The 18675-nt window shown below is 35.0% G+C and overlaps 1 protein-coding gene across 3 annotated transcripts; it reads right to left on the reverse strand.

Moving 5' to 3' along the window:
• Positions 1-13852: 13852 nt before the first annotated feature.
• LOC140887272 (ubiquitin-conjugating enzyme E2-17 kDa) lies at positions 13853-17496 on the reverse strand. Of its 3 annotated transcripts, none has more exons than XM_073294412.1 (5): positions 17348-17496; positions 17014-17123; positions 16239-16366; positions 15558-15662; positions 13853-14264 (listed from the first exon to the last, which is right to left on the reverse strand). In XM_073294412.1, the coding sequence occupies exons 2-5, from the start codon at positions 17081-17083 to the stop codon at positions 14121-14123; spliced, it is 447 nt and encodes a 148-aa protein (XP_073150513.1). In that variant the 5' UTR covers positions 17084-17123; positions 17348-17496; the 3' UTR covers positions 13853-14120. The 3 variants fall into 3 exon arrangements, with proteins under 3 accessions (XP_073150513.1, XP_073150514.1, XP_073150516.1); XM_073294413.1 differs by having other exon boundaries at positions 17014-17136; positions 17348-17450; XM_073294415.1 differs by having other exon boundaries at positions 17014-17118; positions 17348-17425.
• Between the last annotated feature and the right edge of the window lie 1179 nt (positions 17497-18675).

Here is an 18675-nt window from a genome sequence, read left to right on the forward strand (position 1 = left end):
GTTCATGTTCCAACACCAAATCTAGGGTCGCCAACTTCTGTATGAGCCAAATCACTCGTACCCCATGATCACGGACCGAAGTCCCTTCACGCATGCGACACGTCATTAGCTCCTTAACAGTAGCGAACCTTTCAGCCCTCGATTGAGCCCCAAAAAGTTCCTTGAGTTGAGCGTGAATGTCAGCAGCATTCACGGTGTCCTCAAATCGCCTCTGGAGTTCATCAGACATCGAGGCTTGCATATAGCATTTGGTCTTGATGTCATGGTCACACCATGCATCAAGTTTGGCCAATTCCTCCGGACTTATGTCAGCTGGTGCTTCCTTCGGAGGTGCTTTCTCTAACACGTAGAGCATTTTCTCCGAAGTTAAGACAATCTTCAACTTCCGGAACCATTCCGTATAGTTGGCGCCAGTCAACTTGTTTTGTTCGAGGATCGAGAATAATGGATTTCGCGAATTCATTGTATGAAATACTGAAAAGAAAAACAGACATATATCAATGATTGTTTAACAATTTACTAAGACATAAAATAGGCGAATTTAATTTTATGAATCTCACTCCCACTATTTTAACGATTTCACCACCCTCTAGTGAAAACGGGAAACTTTTTCCTTAGTGAGAACATGGAGTCCAATTGACAAACTTATGGTCCCGAATAATATCAGCCAACCATAATTCTCAAAAGGTAGAGCCCAATTGCTTCCAAAGCAACCCCCATGTGTTTACCTCATGTCCAATAAGGGCACAATAATATGACGCCGTTTAAAGTGACATGTCAAGATGACCCATCAATATTAAGTTGTGATGGACGGTCGCCATGTGGATCCCCCAATAATATGAGCCGATCCCATGGGAGTTCCACCCAACTTACAACACTTGTCGATCCAATGTACAGCTTTCCGACGGACGGGCCCCCCCAATAATATGAGCCGGACCGTATCCGCGGGTAGCATCACATACATTGACCGTTGATGGAAGGTGGGAACATTTAAACAAATTTAAATTTCCTTTATTTATCTTGATATAAATTTTAAATCATATTTAAAATGAGGGATTTTTAATTATAAAAATATTTGTCTCATCATATTCATTTTATTGCATGCTTGCCGGATTCACGCAATTTATGTCTAAACATGCATACAATCATAATATCAAATATTATATAGGATGATCGATTCCATTTCTAATTGACCCGTGGTTGCCAATCACGGGTCTTAGTCCAATCCTAGGTAATATGCAGTATGCAATGCAATCCTATTACATGTGCTTCCAATTTTCATTTCTTCAGTCTTTATTGTCTGCTGGGCCCACCATCTTCAAATCTTGATCTCCCACTAAATCTAATGCATTTACAATAAATAACAATGACAAGTAGGGGATACATTTTTAGGGGTGGGAACGGGCTATAAACCAAGCCCACTTTTATTACATATGACATTCATATCGGGCCATAAACCAGGCCCATTAATAAAACCAACAACAATAAAAACAAAATGTAAATTCCTAACATACACCTACAAAATTGGTCATGGCAATCGATCATCCTTATCCAATAACATTTAATTCAAAATTAATTTATTGGATAACATGCAGTGGCAATTCAAATTTAAACAAGATAAAATCATATTTTATATATAAAATCTCATTTCACATATAAAATCATATTTTATCTCTATATCAAATAAAATCATATTTTATCTATAAAATCAAATTTTACAAATAAAATCATATTTTACTCAATATATCATAAGATCATATCTTATCATCAATTGTACCAAAATAATTGATTTCAAAATTCAATTTACGGATAAAACATTAAAATTTTCCAAAAATTCAAATTTATCCAAAATCAATTTTAAAATTTACGGACTCGAACAATTCGATCCGAAATCTCGTGAACCAATCAAAAACAATTTTTGACCGGACCAAAAATAAAATTTTATCACATTAAAATTAATTTTAAATAAAAATTTAATTTTTCCCGCGGGCCCGCCCGGGACACTCCCGGGCCGGCCCGCACCCGGGCGCGGGCCGGGGGCAGCCCGGCTGCCCCCTTAGGGCAGCGACTCTCGCTGCCCTGGCGGCGCCTGGTGCCGCCGCTGGGCGGCGCCGTGCGTCGCCCTGGGCACCTTTGGGCGGCGACGGTCGCCGCCCTGGGCGGCGCCGTGCGCCCCCTTTGGGCGGCGCCGTGCGCCTCCCCCGGGGGCAGCGACCATCGCCGCCCCCTCCGGGCAGCGATCCAATCGCTGCCCGGGTTTTGCCCCGAAAAAAAAAAATTTTTATTTAAAAATATTTATTTTGTTTCAAAAAACCGAGACTCAAAAATTTTGTACAATTGATTAATTCAATCGTTTGATCTGAGCAACCTTGCTCTGATACCACTGTTGGAAAACGCGGCTCTCTGATCAATCACGATTGATACCCGGTGCAGCGGAAGTTTAAAAATTTTATCATGGAACAATTCCATGGTGTGGGTATCAACCATTCAACGATTAAATTATTGTGTGTGTAAAATTCAAATAACAATTAATTAAATTTTACCTTCAATCTCGAAGCGAGATTATTGGACACCACACAGATTTCTCTGCGCTTCTTGTATCTCCCAGGAACTGATGAACTCCTTCAATCAGGTCCACGAATGGGGTTTAAATCCCTCTGATAGATTGCACTAGAAAATCTATCAGAAGTTTTCTGCGAAGAGATTAAACGAATCTGATTCGTTATTCCTGACTGCGATTCAAAATCACAGACCGGAAATTCTCTGACAGAGCAAGGAGGGGCGGCCGAATTGTGAGAGTGAAAGGGGCTAGGGTTTCGAAAATTCTGCTCTCAAAATAATGACCTGTTGTGTGTAATTTCTGTACTGCAATAACTTATTTATAATGCAGGCCACTAACACCTTAGGGCCCATTAGTCATAAGCTAGGGCCCGACAAGCAAAGCCCGCACGTTCAGAAATTAATATAAAATTCATCGTGACTCCGATTGATGAACCAATTTCACCAATGTGCACAGAAACCATTTCTGCACATTTTAAAGTCAAAATAAATTTTCCTGAATCCGAATTCAGTGGTTTCCAAAAATGTCCATCCCTATGTCATTTTAGGAAATCCTACTCCCTTACTCTTATTTAAGAAGTCCAACTCCTTAGTTCATTAAATTTAACTCTTTAAATTTAACTATCTCAACGGGGATTAAAACTCCATTACACTGTGTGACCCTCAATGGTTCAGGGATACAGCTAGCCGTGGGCTCACAACTCCTTGTGACTCGGAACAACACTTTCCGACTTGCCCAACGAATCAAGGTAAAGCGCCTAGCAACATCGCCCCATGATTCCCTAGGTATCACTGATAGTGCCTACAAGAACCAGTAGATTTTGGTTAGCGTACAGTACGGTCCCTTCATCCATATATCCCGATCGAATCAACAACCATTGGTATATCGAGAGTCGCTCAAGATTCGATAACTATGCAATACATCTTGAAGATCAAATTAGTGACATCGCATGTGCTACTAAGAAACCATTTCTTAAATCACATCAAGTACTCTGGCCAGAGATTTGTCACACTAATATCTCCTCAGATCGCATAGGATATCCACACTCGCAAGTATGTGGTGAATCCTTGACAACAATGCATTGACTCCTATATGTGTCGTAACTGTACCCAATCTCGACACCTGATGACCCCCATAGAGTCGGTAAACGAGTCAAAGCACAGCACTAGCATATAGAGTCTCCATGATGTTTCAAGTCGTAAGGACTAATGGTGTACAACCAAAACCGCGGACTTTATCCACTCGATAAGTGATAACCACTTGGAAAGTCCGGATAGGGTAGTTCGATTATTCATCCTATGAATATCCATTTGCATGCTTCGAACATCTCCATGTTCCCTACCAATGAAACGTGGTACTCCGCATCGCAAATGCTAGTCTCAAACTCGAGCGATCCTTATCCTTATTATCGGACGGCTCAATCGACTAGGAACGGTTTTAGAATATACAGTGACTATAAGATGTATTTCATGATAGACATCCCCATGTTCTACCACATCTTACATACACTATAGTATATTCAAGGTCTTTATCAAAACAACAATAGTATATCACAATATAACAATATGAAGTAATATAAAGTCATTGTCATTAATAAAAGTGTAAATAATATTAAACAAAAGATTGTTTATACAAAGAGTCATCAAAGCCCATAGCCACACAGTTGGCTCACTGGGCACCTACTCTTACGTGGACGACCAGGCGGCTTATCTTGAAACTCTTGCCGGCAATCGAGGTAAGTTTTTTGCAATTAAATTTCATCTTTGGCACTCTCAATCTTGAGAAGATCGCCATCGACACTTCTCATGAAGAATTGTGTTGTTCTGCTATTCTTTCTGAAATTATTGTGTGAACGTATAAATTTAGGGCCTAAAAAATTTATTATGAAATGAAAGGGTAATTTCGTCGTGTTAGGTGCAAACGTAGGGAAATACGATGAAAAATTGCATCTGGTACGCGTACACTCACAACATCTGTCAGAGGGGGGACATGTGCAAAAGTTTTGAACTTACATGGATATATTAGGCTATTTATTTTACATATGGGTTTTAAGCCAATTAGGACTTTCACAGGGGTCTATATGAATTTAGCCCAATTAAGTTATGATTTTTTGGGATCTAAGTTTGATAAGTTACGATTTTTGGAATCTTGAGTTTGACATTTGGACTTTATGATTTTTGGGATTTAAGTTAGAAAATTATTGATGAAATAGTTTAGTCATATGTTGTTAGACGATTAAGATAAATTAATTTTCGAGGATGAAAAATTCAATAAGATGGGAGGGATGTGAAACCCCGGATGTTTTAAGCGCTAAAAAATATTAAAATCTTGATTTTCTTGATAATTTTGAAGGTGATTGTACCAAGATATATTAATATCAAGAATATTTGATTTTGGAAGGTTTAATACCAAGATAAAATATATGAAATATAAGTAGATTGTAAATATCAATTTAACTGGTATCTAGAAGAATCAAATTTGGAGATAGAATCTTATTCAAATTTTGAAACCTAGGTATCTTAGTTGATCTTGAGAACTATTGGTGCCTATAAATAGACTCTCAAACCATGAGAAAAATCACACAATAAATTTAAATGACACAACAAATGCTCTCAAATTTTGAGTGAGGCAAGAGAGATGATTGGGTGAAACGCTCCAGATATTTTCTTCAAGTTTGAAAAAGTTGCACTACATCCATGACCTATTGCCAATGCTAAGAGGATTCGAATTCGATCTTCACCATTCAGAATGTATCATAAGAAATTATAAATATGCGGTCAAAATTTCAGCCCGACCCAACGGCTAAAACTCCGCCTACGAATTTTTCAAGAATTCTGTATAGATTCTACTCGAGAAAGATGCGGCTTCTGTTCGTGGTCTAGAAATGGATTCAAACATCCTCGAAACCAAATGTCCACTGTTCACAATTTATATAACATCGTTGTGAATTTCTTGACCAAATTTCATGTCGATCCGATGGCTCGATATTTCTACGACCTTCCTGAAATTTGACTGAATTTTTGGTAAGAGGGCTTTGTGTTTTAAAATAGTGAGTTTGATATAAAATTTGATGGTTCATAATATTTTGAAATCTTGTTAAGTATTTTCTAATCTTGATAGTTGATACGACATTATTCTGTTTTGTTTCAAATGTTTTTACGACACTGTTATGATTTGAATTAAGAGTGGAAAGGAAATTTTTGAACTATGAGTAAGGCCTTGATTCGGTGGGTAATAATAATTGTTACATGATCTCATCCCTTAGAGGAATATATATAGGGGACTTATTAGTTAGCCACAAACAAGGAGATGAATTTCAGTATCATGTCAAGTTACGTATGATAAGTGAAGTTACGTATGATAAATTAAGTTAGGTTATGATAGGTTATGCTATGTCATGATAAGATATCCTATGTTATGATTATGTCTATGAATTATGTTATGTTTTAAAACCAAGTCTGAATTCTATCAATAATATATATATATATATATATATATATATATATATATATATATATATATAGAGAGAGAGAGAGAGAGAGAGAGAAAAAAAAAAATTTAAGCTGCCCAATAAATTCCTGCCCACTTCGTTCCCGACCACTAAAACCCGGTGCCGGGTTTTAGTGGTTTTTGTTTTTGATTTTTCGCACCACTAAAACACGGCATCGAGTTTTAGTGGTCGGGCACGAAGTGGGCATTATTTTTTGGGCAGCTGAAAATTTCTATATATATATATATATATATGTGTGTGTGTGTGTGTGTGTGTGTGTTTGTGTGTATGTATGTATATTTTAAATATTTGTATGATCGATCGGCCCCCACTTGCTGAGCGACTTCTAGATCGCTCACCCCTTAATTTTTCTCCCAGATGATACCGAGAAACAAGTAGAAGAAAAGGAACATGACATGTGTTTGGAAATGGTGATGAGGAGATACTATTTTGATTTAATCAAGTTATTAGGGATTTTATCTTTAGTATTTTGATTTTTAAGTTGTAAGACGCTTCCACAAATTTCTCCTTTGGGAATTTTGGAGTTGTAAGGACGATTATTTTGGAGTTTATTTATGAAATAAACTAGTTTTAGTTACATTATGTACTAGAAGGCTTGTTGTTTTCGAGTTTTGTTGGAAAACAACGTCGATGTTACCTGATCCAGGAGCGGGGCGTGACACCCTCAACCTCATTTTGAATAAAAAAAAAAACCCTAAGCCTCACTTTCGAATCGAAGAAAATGGAAAATCTACACAAATAGATGAGAAATCTATGATTATGAGATGTAAATCCTTTTTTATTTTAACTCTTGCTTGATTTACTTGGATGAGAGATAAGAGATTTTATGTTTCTACATGAAATTTTGATTTTGGTTATGGAAATAACGATGTATATGTAATATGTGTTCTATCATTTTTGTTTGTAGTTTCTCTAAGTGCATATGTTTTAAATGAATATGTTTTAAATTTGACTGACCCTATCAAGTTTGATTTATTTTCATCACATAAGGCTTATGTGCTTCATTGATGAAGTTAAGTTGGTGTTATCTCTTTTTTTTTTTAAATTCTTTTTTGTCGTTGTTTTGATTGTTCTAATAGACCTTCTTCATTATTATTTTCATTATTATCCTATTTGGCAGCTAAGATTAGAAGTTTCTTAACTCTTAACTTGTTTGTTTCTAAATATTATCTAGTAGTGTATGATTTTTCCATTCAGGATAGAGTTTAATATGCCTCCAAGTCCATCCCAAACATCAAACCCAACAGAAGCAGAAACACAACATTCCACAGCTCCAAAAAGAGAGATGCAAATATTGCAAATTTAAGATTCCAACAGTTTATAGAAGTACTAGTGGGTTAAAAAACCACTTAGTAAAGAGATGTAAGTCAATTCCTCTTTATGAAGCAAGTACAAATGATAAAAGTCAAACTATATTGATGAATGAGACTATGGGACAAGGAAGTGTCTTGGTTCCTCATAATTTTAATCAGAAAAGATGTGATTTGAAATTGGCAAAGTATATGATTGTTGATTAAGTGTATTTTAGGGATGTTGAAGGGAAGAGGTTTTTAGAAGTATTGCATGAATTGCAACCGAGATTTAGAATCCCTGATTGAAAGAAAGTTTCAAGAATGTTTTATGATCTATTTTCTTAGTTGAAAAAGATAAGATACAAAGTGTTATCGGAGACCAAATGGTAAGTATCACAACCGATACTTGGACATCCATTCAAAACCTAAATTACATGGTAGTGAAAATGCATTTTTTGGACTGTGATTGGAAGTTGCATAAAAGAATAATTAACTTCACAAAAATTAATAGTCATGCTGGGAAAGAAATTGGAAAGATGGTTGAGGTTTGTCTGAGAGAGTGGGGGATAGAAAAGTCTTTTCAATTGTAGTCGACAATGCTTCCTCGAATGGCACTGCAATTGATTACTTGAAAAAAAAAGAATGAAAAGTGAAAACTCATTGTTGTTTGAAGAAAAATACTTTCATTTGAGGTGTGTGTGTCATATACTTAACTTAACTATCAAGGATGGCTTGATGGAGCTTAATTCTCAATTAAAGTCATAAGGAATGCGTTTGTTTTTGTTCATTCTTCCCCATCAAGGTTGAATAAATTTAGTTAGTTTCACGTGCTATCCATGTTTTCTAGTACGTCGACGGTTCCTATGGATGTCAAAAGAAGGTGGAATTCAACTTATAAAATTCTTGAATTTGCATTAAAGTATGAAGGTTGTTTGAAAGGATGTCCGAAGAATGGTTCCTTTTTATGAATTATTTTGTGAAAAAGACGAAAATGGTAAAGAAAGAGTGGGGCTTCATATTGTTGATGATCAGAGAATGCAAAGGCTTTTATACATTTTCTGAAAAAAAAATTATGATGCCACTTTAGAGCTAAGTGCATCTAAATGCCTTACCTCCCAATTGATTTATCAATCAATGATTACACTACAAGTTGAGATTGAGAGAAAGAGAAGTGATTATTTAGATCAAACTCTTAAAAATGTAGCATGTGCAATGAAGTTAAAGTTTGACAAGTATTGAGGGAATTTAGATGATATGAACCCTTTGATATTTATTAGAAATATTTTGGACCCAAGGAACAAAATTCAGATGATCAAAGTCAGCATAAAAAATTGGGAGGTACTCCTAGAAAGATCCAAGAGTTCATTGATAAGGTCAAACAAAACTTAGTTATCTTGTGGATGGAATTCAAGGGATACATGATGTCTTGAATATTGAGAATCAAAGTATACGAATATAGTGGGATGGTAGAGATGGTGGTACTTGTGGTGGTGGAGGTCTTTTTGATGAATTTTTTTAATAATGTGGAAGCACAAAAAGAAGGACAACTTCAAGAGATATCCAATGAAGTGGATAAGTACCTAGAGGATGAGATTGAAAAACGATCTAATCAATTTTTCAATCTTTTGGAGTCGTGGAGAACAAGTGAAACTAGGTACCCCGTCCTTTCACTTCTTGCCAATGATATTTTTGCAATTACATGTTCAACTGTTGCTAGTGAGTTCGCTTTTAGCTTGGGCAAAAGAGTCGTGGATCCTTTTAGGAGCAGTTTGAGTTTAAATAGCAGAGGCATTGGTATGTACTAGTGATTGGCTAAGGGCATCTCCAACCCTCTTCTATAATGGAAGATTCCTCCATTATATTCATTATAGAGGAAGGTTGGCACTCCAACCATCCTCCAAATGCACACTCTATTTTGTAGAGTCCTACAGTGATCCTCCATTTATGGAGGATCACTGTACATTTGGAGACATTTTTGGAGGATGACATTAATTACAAAAATTTCATCCTCCAAAATTGCAAAAGGGTCATTCTGTAATTTTTTTCTTTTTGATCCATTTTATTTTTCTAAATTTTTGTAATTCATTTCAGTGTTCCATTTATTTTAATTTAGTTTTAATTTATTTGAAGTGTTTTATTTTATTCATAAATTAATTAATTGTAATTTTAATATTTATAATAAATATCAAATGGAAATAATGAACAAGGTCATGAAAAAAAAACACAACACAAATTAGTACAAACATTTTATTAAAAACAATTTATTAAAAAAATTGTATTACAAATATTTATTGTCGACTTAATTTAACTTGGAAAACATGCGATATTTTTTGACATAGAAATATAGCAATACAAAAGGACATGCCACCAAAAAATTTAAAAAAAACGCAAACAACAATAAAAATAAACACATTCGTTGCAATCAGGAAAATACACTAGTAGTCCGAAAGGTCGGGTCCGGGTGGTGAAGTTCCTCCGAAGAATTGTCCAAACGGTGCAGAATTCCCAGCGGAACCATCCCCCTTTTGCTGATCTTTACTTATAATTTTTTAGTTTCTCTTTGACCAAGTATGGACGGACTGATTCATCAACAGACATGGGGTTCAACAATAGTATTTTATTATCTTCCTTATCATCCATTATCTCATTCCTTTGTTTCAAATATCAATGAACTGTTGTCGATGGACCTCAGCATTCTCCATCACAACCACCATTTTCTCACTACATTTGGCCATTATGGAAAAGTACTTTAAGTGTTCTTCATTAGCTTTTCTTTAGCATTTGGCCTTTTTTATGCCAATTGGACGCCGAGAACTCCTTGATGGGATATCTTTATCTAGGTTTATAGCAAACCCGGGTAGCCCTGGAGAATCGGGTGTTGGTGATTCTGTGTTGGGGGAATAGTCTGACTTGAAGGAAATGAGGAATCGATATTCCAATGGTTTGGTACGAAATTAGGTAAAACAACGTTGGATGATCTAAACTTCTCCTGATCCTTAATTAACAACCAAAACATGATCCAACCTCCAAGTCGACCCAGGTGATTGCTTAAATAATACTTTTACTTGATCCAACTACAACCACATATAATTTGTATCTTAGTTACATACAGTAAAAATAAATTTTTTTTGACATATATATGCTAAAAAAATTAACTACTCACAATGTCTTTCTCAGAAGCACCACTTGTTTATCTTAATTTATATTTTATGTCTGTATGATTAATGTTTTATTTTTCAATTTAATTATTTTGTGTTGTTTGCAATTTAATGACCAAATAAATGTCATTATTTTAAAAAATCGAGTTGAATAAATTTTAATGTTTTTATGTTTAATAATATAATACATAATTATTAATATATTACACGATTTTTATTTGAAGCTTATCGAATTAATTCAGTTGAAAAAAATTATGTAATTATTAACTATATATATGTGTTTGTAAAAGAAAAAAAATAGAAAAATGGAGTATTTGGTAATATTTAGAGGATATGAGTTGGAGGAGATTTTTAAAATAGAGATCAAGAATCTCTATTTTGGAGGATAGAGGACGAAAAATAGAGGATATGAGTTGGAGGTAGATGTGTCAAAATGGACTAGCGGGGCGGGGCGGCCCACAACACGTCGCAACCCACCATTAGGCGGGGCGGGGCGAGCCAGCCCACCTTTTAGGCGGGTTGGGAAAACACCAACCCAACCCACCTATTTTAGGTGGCAGGACGGACCAACCCGACGGGTTCAAGTGTAAATTGACGAGTTTTGGCAAGCCAACCGACAACCCACATCAGCCCACCACTAGGCGTGCAGGGCAGGCCGGCCCACCTTTTAGGCGGGTTGGAAAATTGCCAACCCAACCCAACCCAGCAATTTTGTATGGCGAGACGAACAAACCCGACGAACCTAACCCATTTTGACACCTCTAGTTGGAGGTGGCCTAAGAGCGGAAGAGTTTAGTTTTTGGAAAGATCCGACGGATGATGACATTGAATTATATAAGGAAATTGAAGAAATTGAAAAGAATAAATTTTTTATTTAATTAAGTTCAAATTCATATAACATTTGACATTGTTAACCCAACCTGAATTATAATGCTTATTTTTGCAGCTTGCAAATGTCACTCAAAATCGTGCTAACATTTCATCTTCCGCCTGTACTTTTGGTCTAACTTGAAGAGTAAGACTATATTTATGTTTATTTAGACCAACTCTAAAATTTGTAACTAAATTTAGTTTTTAACTTTTGCAGGACTTTTGAGATGTTGGAGTTTCAACAAAAATGTTGTATCGATGCATGAATTTGTATTGTTTTGTAGAAGTTGAACTTCTGTTTGAAAATGATGGATTTATTTGTTTTTAGGTTTAGATGCAGTGTTTTAGTTGAATTTGTTAGGTGCCAAAAAAAAAAATTGTTTCAAGAATGCGCTACATGTGATTCTATGAAAGTGGCCCTGGTTTTGTTATGAAAAAAGTGTGTAAAAACTTACATTCACTCATGTTGAATGTCGATGACCCTCTTTTAAAACTAGTAAATTGGATTGAAATGCTTGTGATATAAATTTACCGGTGGGATTTTTTGCACTGGGAATCTGGGATTCTTGAGGATTTAGGTCTACCACTGGCGGATGTAAATCAGTTTTGAAGTTGCTTTTACATGTGAAAGATATGGTATATTAGAACTTTATTGTCTGTTGCTCAACTTGTTGATGAAAAGAATTGATCACTTCCTCACAGTTGCTCTGGTAGAGGTCTACCTTTGTTGAAGTTGTTATGGTTTTGTTATTAAAAATAGAAATGATCCAAATATGCAAGGAATTAATAATATAGTATTTGCCAATATTGTGCCAAAAAGTATGGTATACCGAATCTGTTGGTAAGAACGGTATGAAATATACATCATATCGAGATTTTCGTACGTTATAGGTATCTGTTTTTTCGGTACCTAAAATATTCGGTACAGTATACGGTTTTCTTCGAAAAAAACCGGTATACCCCGAACCATCCGTAGCTGAAGTCATTGGTTTGTTGGAAGCAATGTCATGGATATGCCAATGGGATTGAATATGGTGCAGTTTGAGCTGAATGCAAAAGGACTTTGATGCAATGCACCATGTGATTCTAGATATTCAGAGTTTGGATCAATGATCGATAATTGCAAAATGTTGTGGGTCAAATTTTTTTTTTACCTTTCCCAGTGCATTTCATTGCACTAGGGAGGTCTAAATTTGCAAAAGAACCTGGATTCTGTCTCAAATTGGTGCAATAACAAGCTAATGCGATCGCTCACAAATTGGCTCAAGTCGCTTGTTCATTTTCAAGGCATATGGTATGAACTGAACCTCTTTTATTTATTTTGCATCTTGTGATTTCATACTGTAGTGACCTTTTTCATTAATGACCCATTATAGTTGAGTAAAAAAACAAAAACAAAAAACTTCATTTTCAGTTACAATTAGGGGTGGAATCGGATCGGAACCCGTCACGTAACCCCCTTACCCGATTCTCGTCCCGATAGAAATTGTGATATTTTTTTTCTCCCGATCCCGCACCCGAATGTTCGGGATCCTGAACATTCGAGATCCCGTCGGGTCGGGAGAGGGTAATCCCGAATAATATTTTTTTAAAAAAAAAATTCTATGAAAATATTTTTTTGAAAAAAAATTTATGAAAAAAATCAAACAATTTCTTAATACATTATAAATAAATTAAAATTTCTTTATATATATAACAATTAAAAAACTAAAAAAAACATTTTTTTAGTACATTACTAATAAACTAAAACAACTACTTGATTAATAAAAAAACATATAATTATTCATAATAAAAAAAAACAAAATAAAAAATTATAACTCAATGTTAAAATTAAAAAATATAAATATAAAAAAAATTATATGGTATATAATTATAAAACATTAATATTAAAACATAAAATTAAAAAAAAAATTAATTAAAAAATATTATTTTTATATTCGGATCGGGTCGGGAATCCCGTCAGGAAGGGTTGCTTATCCCTATCCCGATCCCGACATTGATCGGGTCGGGAAAAATCCCGAACACTCGGGTCAAAAAAAGTTCGGGACTAGAAAATTTCGGAACGAAAACGGGTTGAGAATCGGGACGGGTCAAGATTTTTTAAAAATTTGCCACCCCTAGTTACAATCATTCTCACTAAAAACTTCTTTTTAAACTTTTTAAAATATATATTTTTTCTCCAAATTTGCTATCTCATTTATTTGTAATTTAATATTTAATCTTTTCTTTATTCATTAAAAAATATTTTCTTTATTTATATTTTAATTTTACTTTAAATATTCTAATTGTTTTTTATCGTTTATATTTTAATAATAATAAATTTATATTCTATTACTGTTTTTTTGGAGAGAATATTCTATTACCTATAATAAAAGAAATATGAAAAAATTATTAATTTATTAATTTGGAAATAATAAAAATTATTATGATTAAATAAATATTTCAATAGTATAATCATGTGTTAAACATGCAAAAGAAGAATAATATAGATTACACTTTCAATCAGCAGTCCAACAATCTCAACCGTCGATTTGGACTAATTGTTAATCTAGACGACTCGATTGGAGATGGAATCCACAAATTTAATAGTACATTCACAGCCTCGATTCTGACATTAAAAAAGAAGAAAAGCAAACATCAAAGACAACATTTATTGTCACCCCAAAGCATAAACGAAAAACGCAGGACTCGAGCGAAGTTTTTCATACATGCCAGGCACCAATCCAGTATCATCCCATGGCATATTTCTGTGACCAGCTGCGAGCAGTGGCCTCATATTTTGCTCGGTCAGTCTTGTACATGTGGGCGATTTCTGGGACGAGAGGATCATCGGGATTTGGGTCCGTCAACAAGGAGCAAATAGACAGCAAAACCTGGATATTTTTGTCCAAATATATCACACTTCATGCAAGAATAGATGCAATGTGAAACAAGAATTAAGAGCAAACTATAGTTAGAACTAGAGAAGAAATCCAAAACCAGACACCATCGAACCCTGGGCATTTCCCCAATAAAAGTTAACAGTGTATGAAGGCTCTAGAAAACGCGGACATATAATGCATGCATCAAAAGTCACTTGTATTAGTGAAAGCGGAAAATCCGGAGACACTACAGTAACACCAAAACCTAAATACAGAGCATAAACAGCCAAACTTATGCCAGTGTTCCGATGATAGGAACGATAAGAATCTAGAAAAGTCGTCTCCAACACGATTGCAACTAAAAATACAACACTAAGATTAAGCAGATATCATCAACTGGAAAGTAATAACTCAATAAAGGATTTGATCAACATACAGTGAGGGCAATAGAGTCGAACTAACCATCAGTAAAACCATACAAGCGTGCCATAATCGGTGACAAATTCAACACCACCCTTTGAAAAGTGAAGAAAAATTATTTCTTCGTCATTGAGAGAAAAAGACCAGTAATGACAACTTGAAAAGGTGGACTAAGCAAAGTTCAAACATCTGCTATTGCTTTCAAAATAAATTGTGCCACAAAACCCTCAGATTGCAATTGGATGGAAAGATATCAAATTCAAGGATTTAGATTATGTTTTTATTGTTAACTTGAAATAATAGCTCTAATCTTAAATCCAAACCTAATTTATTTACACGTTAGTCACATAAGTAAAATAAATTTCAAGCGCCATCATTATTGAGTGAACTTGAAATCTATCGTAATTAACATGAAATACTATGAAATAAATGGATTTGAAACTTGTGGTCTTACTTATCTAGCTAAACAACAAATATGCATTTGAAATCCATGGGGCTTAAAAATTTTCATTTAAGCACAACCTTGGATAATTTCGGGGCAGCAATTACTAAAAATAAAGCACGTAAACTAACATGAAATGCAATTCAACAACAGCCCCGTGCATCACAATAAAAATTGATGACGGTGTGAATAATTATTACTAATCCCATTTGATTCTGTAAGCTGGAACTACTCAAAGAGAGGAAGAACACTTCGAAACTACAAACCAATTTACAAATATTTCAAATGTTGAGCTTATTTGATAATTAGGAATTGCAACTCAGCAATACATCCTCTCTACAACCTTATAGCAACAAAGAAATATTAACCAGAGTTCCCCTCTCAGTTGAAGCTACACCCAATTGCCAAACAAACAAGAATATGATATAAAGCGACAATAGTACCTTTGATATGGTCAATGCTGGACTCCACTGTTCTTTCAGAATATCAAGGCAGATGCTTCCATTGCTATTAATATTGGGGTGAAATACCTTTGTTCTGAATGCAACCTGCAGCCCAAAAATTACTTTCCATAAGTTGGTGATGCAGAAAAGCCCAAGAAATTATTCGATCCTGCTCAGACTCCAAGTGGCACCTCAACATCTCAGAAGTAACAATGATTGAGCGTACAAATCGCTCAATACAGGAAAATGCCCATGAAAAATCAATTTAGTGCAGACACACAACAGAATCAAAATAGGTAATTTCCATGAGGTAAAATGCTACAAATACTTGGTGGCCATTGTTTCAACAATGCGTCCGTACCACAAAAATGATGTATTTTAACATTCTTGATGATTCGATCATAACAGTGGCACGTGCTACGGAAACATCTATACAACAGAAAATATTTTTTCAAACTTCAGAGTAACCATTTTGCTTAGCAGAAAAATCAACAGCCAACTAAAATACAAGAAAAGGAATTATAAAATGGTGTGTGAATTGTAATAGGAGATTTACACACCAAAAATTAATGTTTAAACTTTAAAATTTAGAGCATTACATATTGCCTCAGCTCATGCCAATCCAAAGGTTGATCAACTTTTCAATTAAATGAATAAGACTCGTAAACAAATTAAACATACCTTTGGTGGCTTGAAAGGATAATCAGGAGGGAAATGAATTGAAACTAGAAATACACCTCCGGCATAAGGGCTGTCAGAAGGTCCCATAATTGTTGCTTGCCAATGGAACATATCTTCAGCCACAGGACCTGCAATAAGTTACTTAGAAGAGATTAATTGCAAGTCAATAGAAATGATAAGTACTACCAGCAACATGTCAAAAAAGCATTCCACAACATGACAATAACTTCACAAATATGCCCCTGAATCTACATGTATTCGAAAGATGCTCCAGTGGCAGCATGGAGCTTAGTAAACAAAACAAACATTACAGAAACTGTGTAAATCAGTAGTCATTAGTGCAGCAACGGGCAACCATTAAAACTTAAGCAAATTTGAAATAAATTCCCATCAGGCTATCCATTAATCCATCAACAGTTTTAAATTTCCAATTTTCTCATAATTTTCAAAAGGTACATCTTCTTACTGTCATCCGAGGCAAGGTTAAAAAAACAACATGGGCGTTGAAGAATTCATATCACCTGAAGCATGACTGAAAATATACATGTCTAAAATACTTCAAGAAGTCGTCTCAGTCAGAAACTACAGCGCGGGAGATCCATCTCAAAATATTTTATACAGACATAAGAAATAAAAAGTCTCCAGCAAAGCAAGCTAACAACCAAACATCTAAAAATACAATTAAAAATCTCCAATTTTCCACTGCAGCCGAACAAACAGTAAGTAAACGGATAAGAGAAAAAGCATCAGAACCAGAAACTCTGGCGAAGTATACCCGCACTACATGATGTCGGAGGATCCTTCTGCAAATCCTTGAGCTCCTTCAGTATCCGTTTCGAAGCCATGAAAATCTTTTTCCTTTCACCTCCAACACAAGTCCCTAACCTACCAAATACCACTAAGAGTTCCAAGATCAAGATATCCTCGCATCAAAAAAATAAAAATCCAAGAGATTAACAACAAAATCGAAGCACAATTCAAAACATCTAATCTCGCAACAGCAAACTAACTATTAAAAAAACGGGAGGAAAATCAAATCCGCAGGGAATGACAGACACACACACATCGTAACGAAAATCAACACAATCATGCATAGCTAGAGAGAATACCTGATCTCGAGAAATTGAGGAAGGTAGCAAGCTAGGGTTGCGGACAGATAATGTAACGGAGGATAATAACAGGAGAAATGACTAAGGAAAGAAAAATCAATTACTCGTTATCGAGATTGTATTTATATATAGAGAGAGAGAGAGATAGAAGGTGGGGTAAGGGGACGAATCCGTCTAGAAATTTCTGTGGCACCCAAAAAATAATGGGAATTGGCGTGCAACCAACGCCATTTCAACTTTATGCGTTACCCTTTGTGCTGGAACACCATTTGTCATTTTCCTCTCCTTATGAATTGAATTAATTCTATATAATTAAAAAAATTATAATTACATAATATTATGAATGTATAATTATATTCACGTAACACGTGTACGTTGACAACTAATATATGAAAAGAGAAATTATCTTTTGAAAAACTTGTTTTTGGGTGAATTTATTTTTATGAATACAACAAGTGATAATGCTGAATTTCCAAATGTTATGTTCTCTAACCCAGAGCAGCCTACCTACCCAACAACTTGGCACAATATAATGATGGAGCCGAGAGCCCAGGGACTAGGGATGACAATTTCCTCCGAACCCGATGGGAACCCGATATCCGACCCAAACGGAGGAGGGTATGGAGGCATTTTTTGGACCTGATTAAATAAATGGGTATGGGGATCTCGTAAATGGGGATGGAGGAGGATGTAGTGGTATCCTACCCATACCCGACCCGATACCCGATTATATATATATATATATATACATACACATATTAATTTATATTAAATAAATGCTAATTTAATTTTTTTTGTTGAATTATGTTAGTTGGATGAAATAATGAAAATTATTAATATAAAACTAATGCTATTTTTTAGAAGTTTAATTTTTTATATAAGTATTTGGTTGTAAATTTTCTTCGGTGTTTTATTTTTTTATTATCTTAAAAATTTTGATATAAAAATCTAGTAAATAAGTATAGTTTTATCAAATAATTAAAATTTTAAAAAAATTATTTTTATGGAGTATATACAATAAATGGGTATAAGGGTAGGGTATGGATATCCGATCATCCGACGGGTATGGGGATGGAGATGAAATTAAATATCCGATGGGTATGGGTATGGGGATGGATTTAATAAATGGGTATGGGGATGGAGGCACGATATCCTATCCATACCCGACTCATTGCCATTCCTACCAGGGACAAATAAGAAGGCACATCCGACGACCGACCCGAGCCCTAAATTAGGTGAAGGGTCGGGACAATTGAGGTGGTCAATTCTAACAAAATACTGAAAATATATAAAGCACATGGAAATTTTTCGGGATAAAGAAGAAATCA

This window comes from Henckelia pumila, chromosome 3, assembly GCF_033568475.1.
Source record: "Henckelia pumila isolate YLH828 chromosome 3, ASM3356847v2, whole genome shotgun sequence".
Classification (NCBI taxonomy): domain Eukaryota; kingdom Viridiplantae; phylum Streptophyta; class Magnoliopsida; order Lamiales; family Gesneriaceae; genus Henckelia; species Henckelia pumila.

Bases quoted from the DNA above. Each gene is read 5' to 3' on its own strand.
- LOC140887272 (XM_073294412.1), bottom strand. From the start codon at position 17,083: ATGGCTTCGAAACGGATACTGAAGGAGCTCAAGGATTTGCAGAAGGAT. The intron at 16,367-17,013 runs GTATACTTCGCC...AACTTATTGCAG, and splicing joins TCCGACATCATGTAGTGCGG to GTCCTGTGGCTGAAGATATG. The intron at 14,265-15,557 runs GTACTATTGTCG...AAAAATATCCAG, and splicing joins CAGCATTGACCATATCAAAG to GTTTTGCTGTCTATTTGCTC.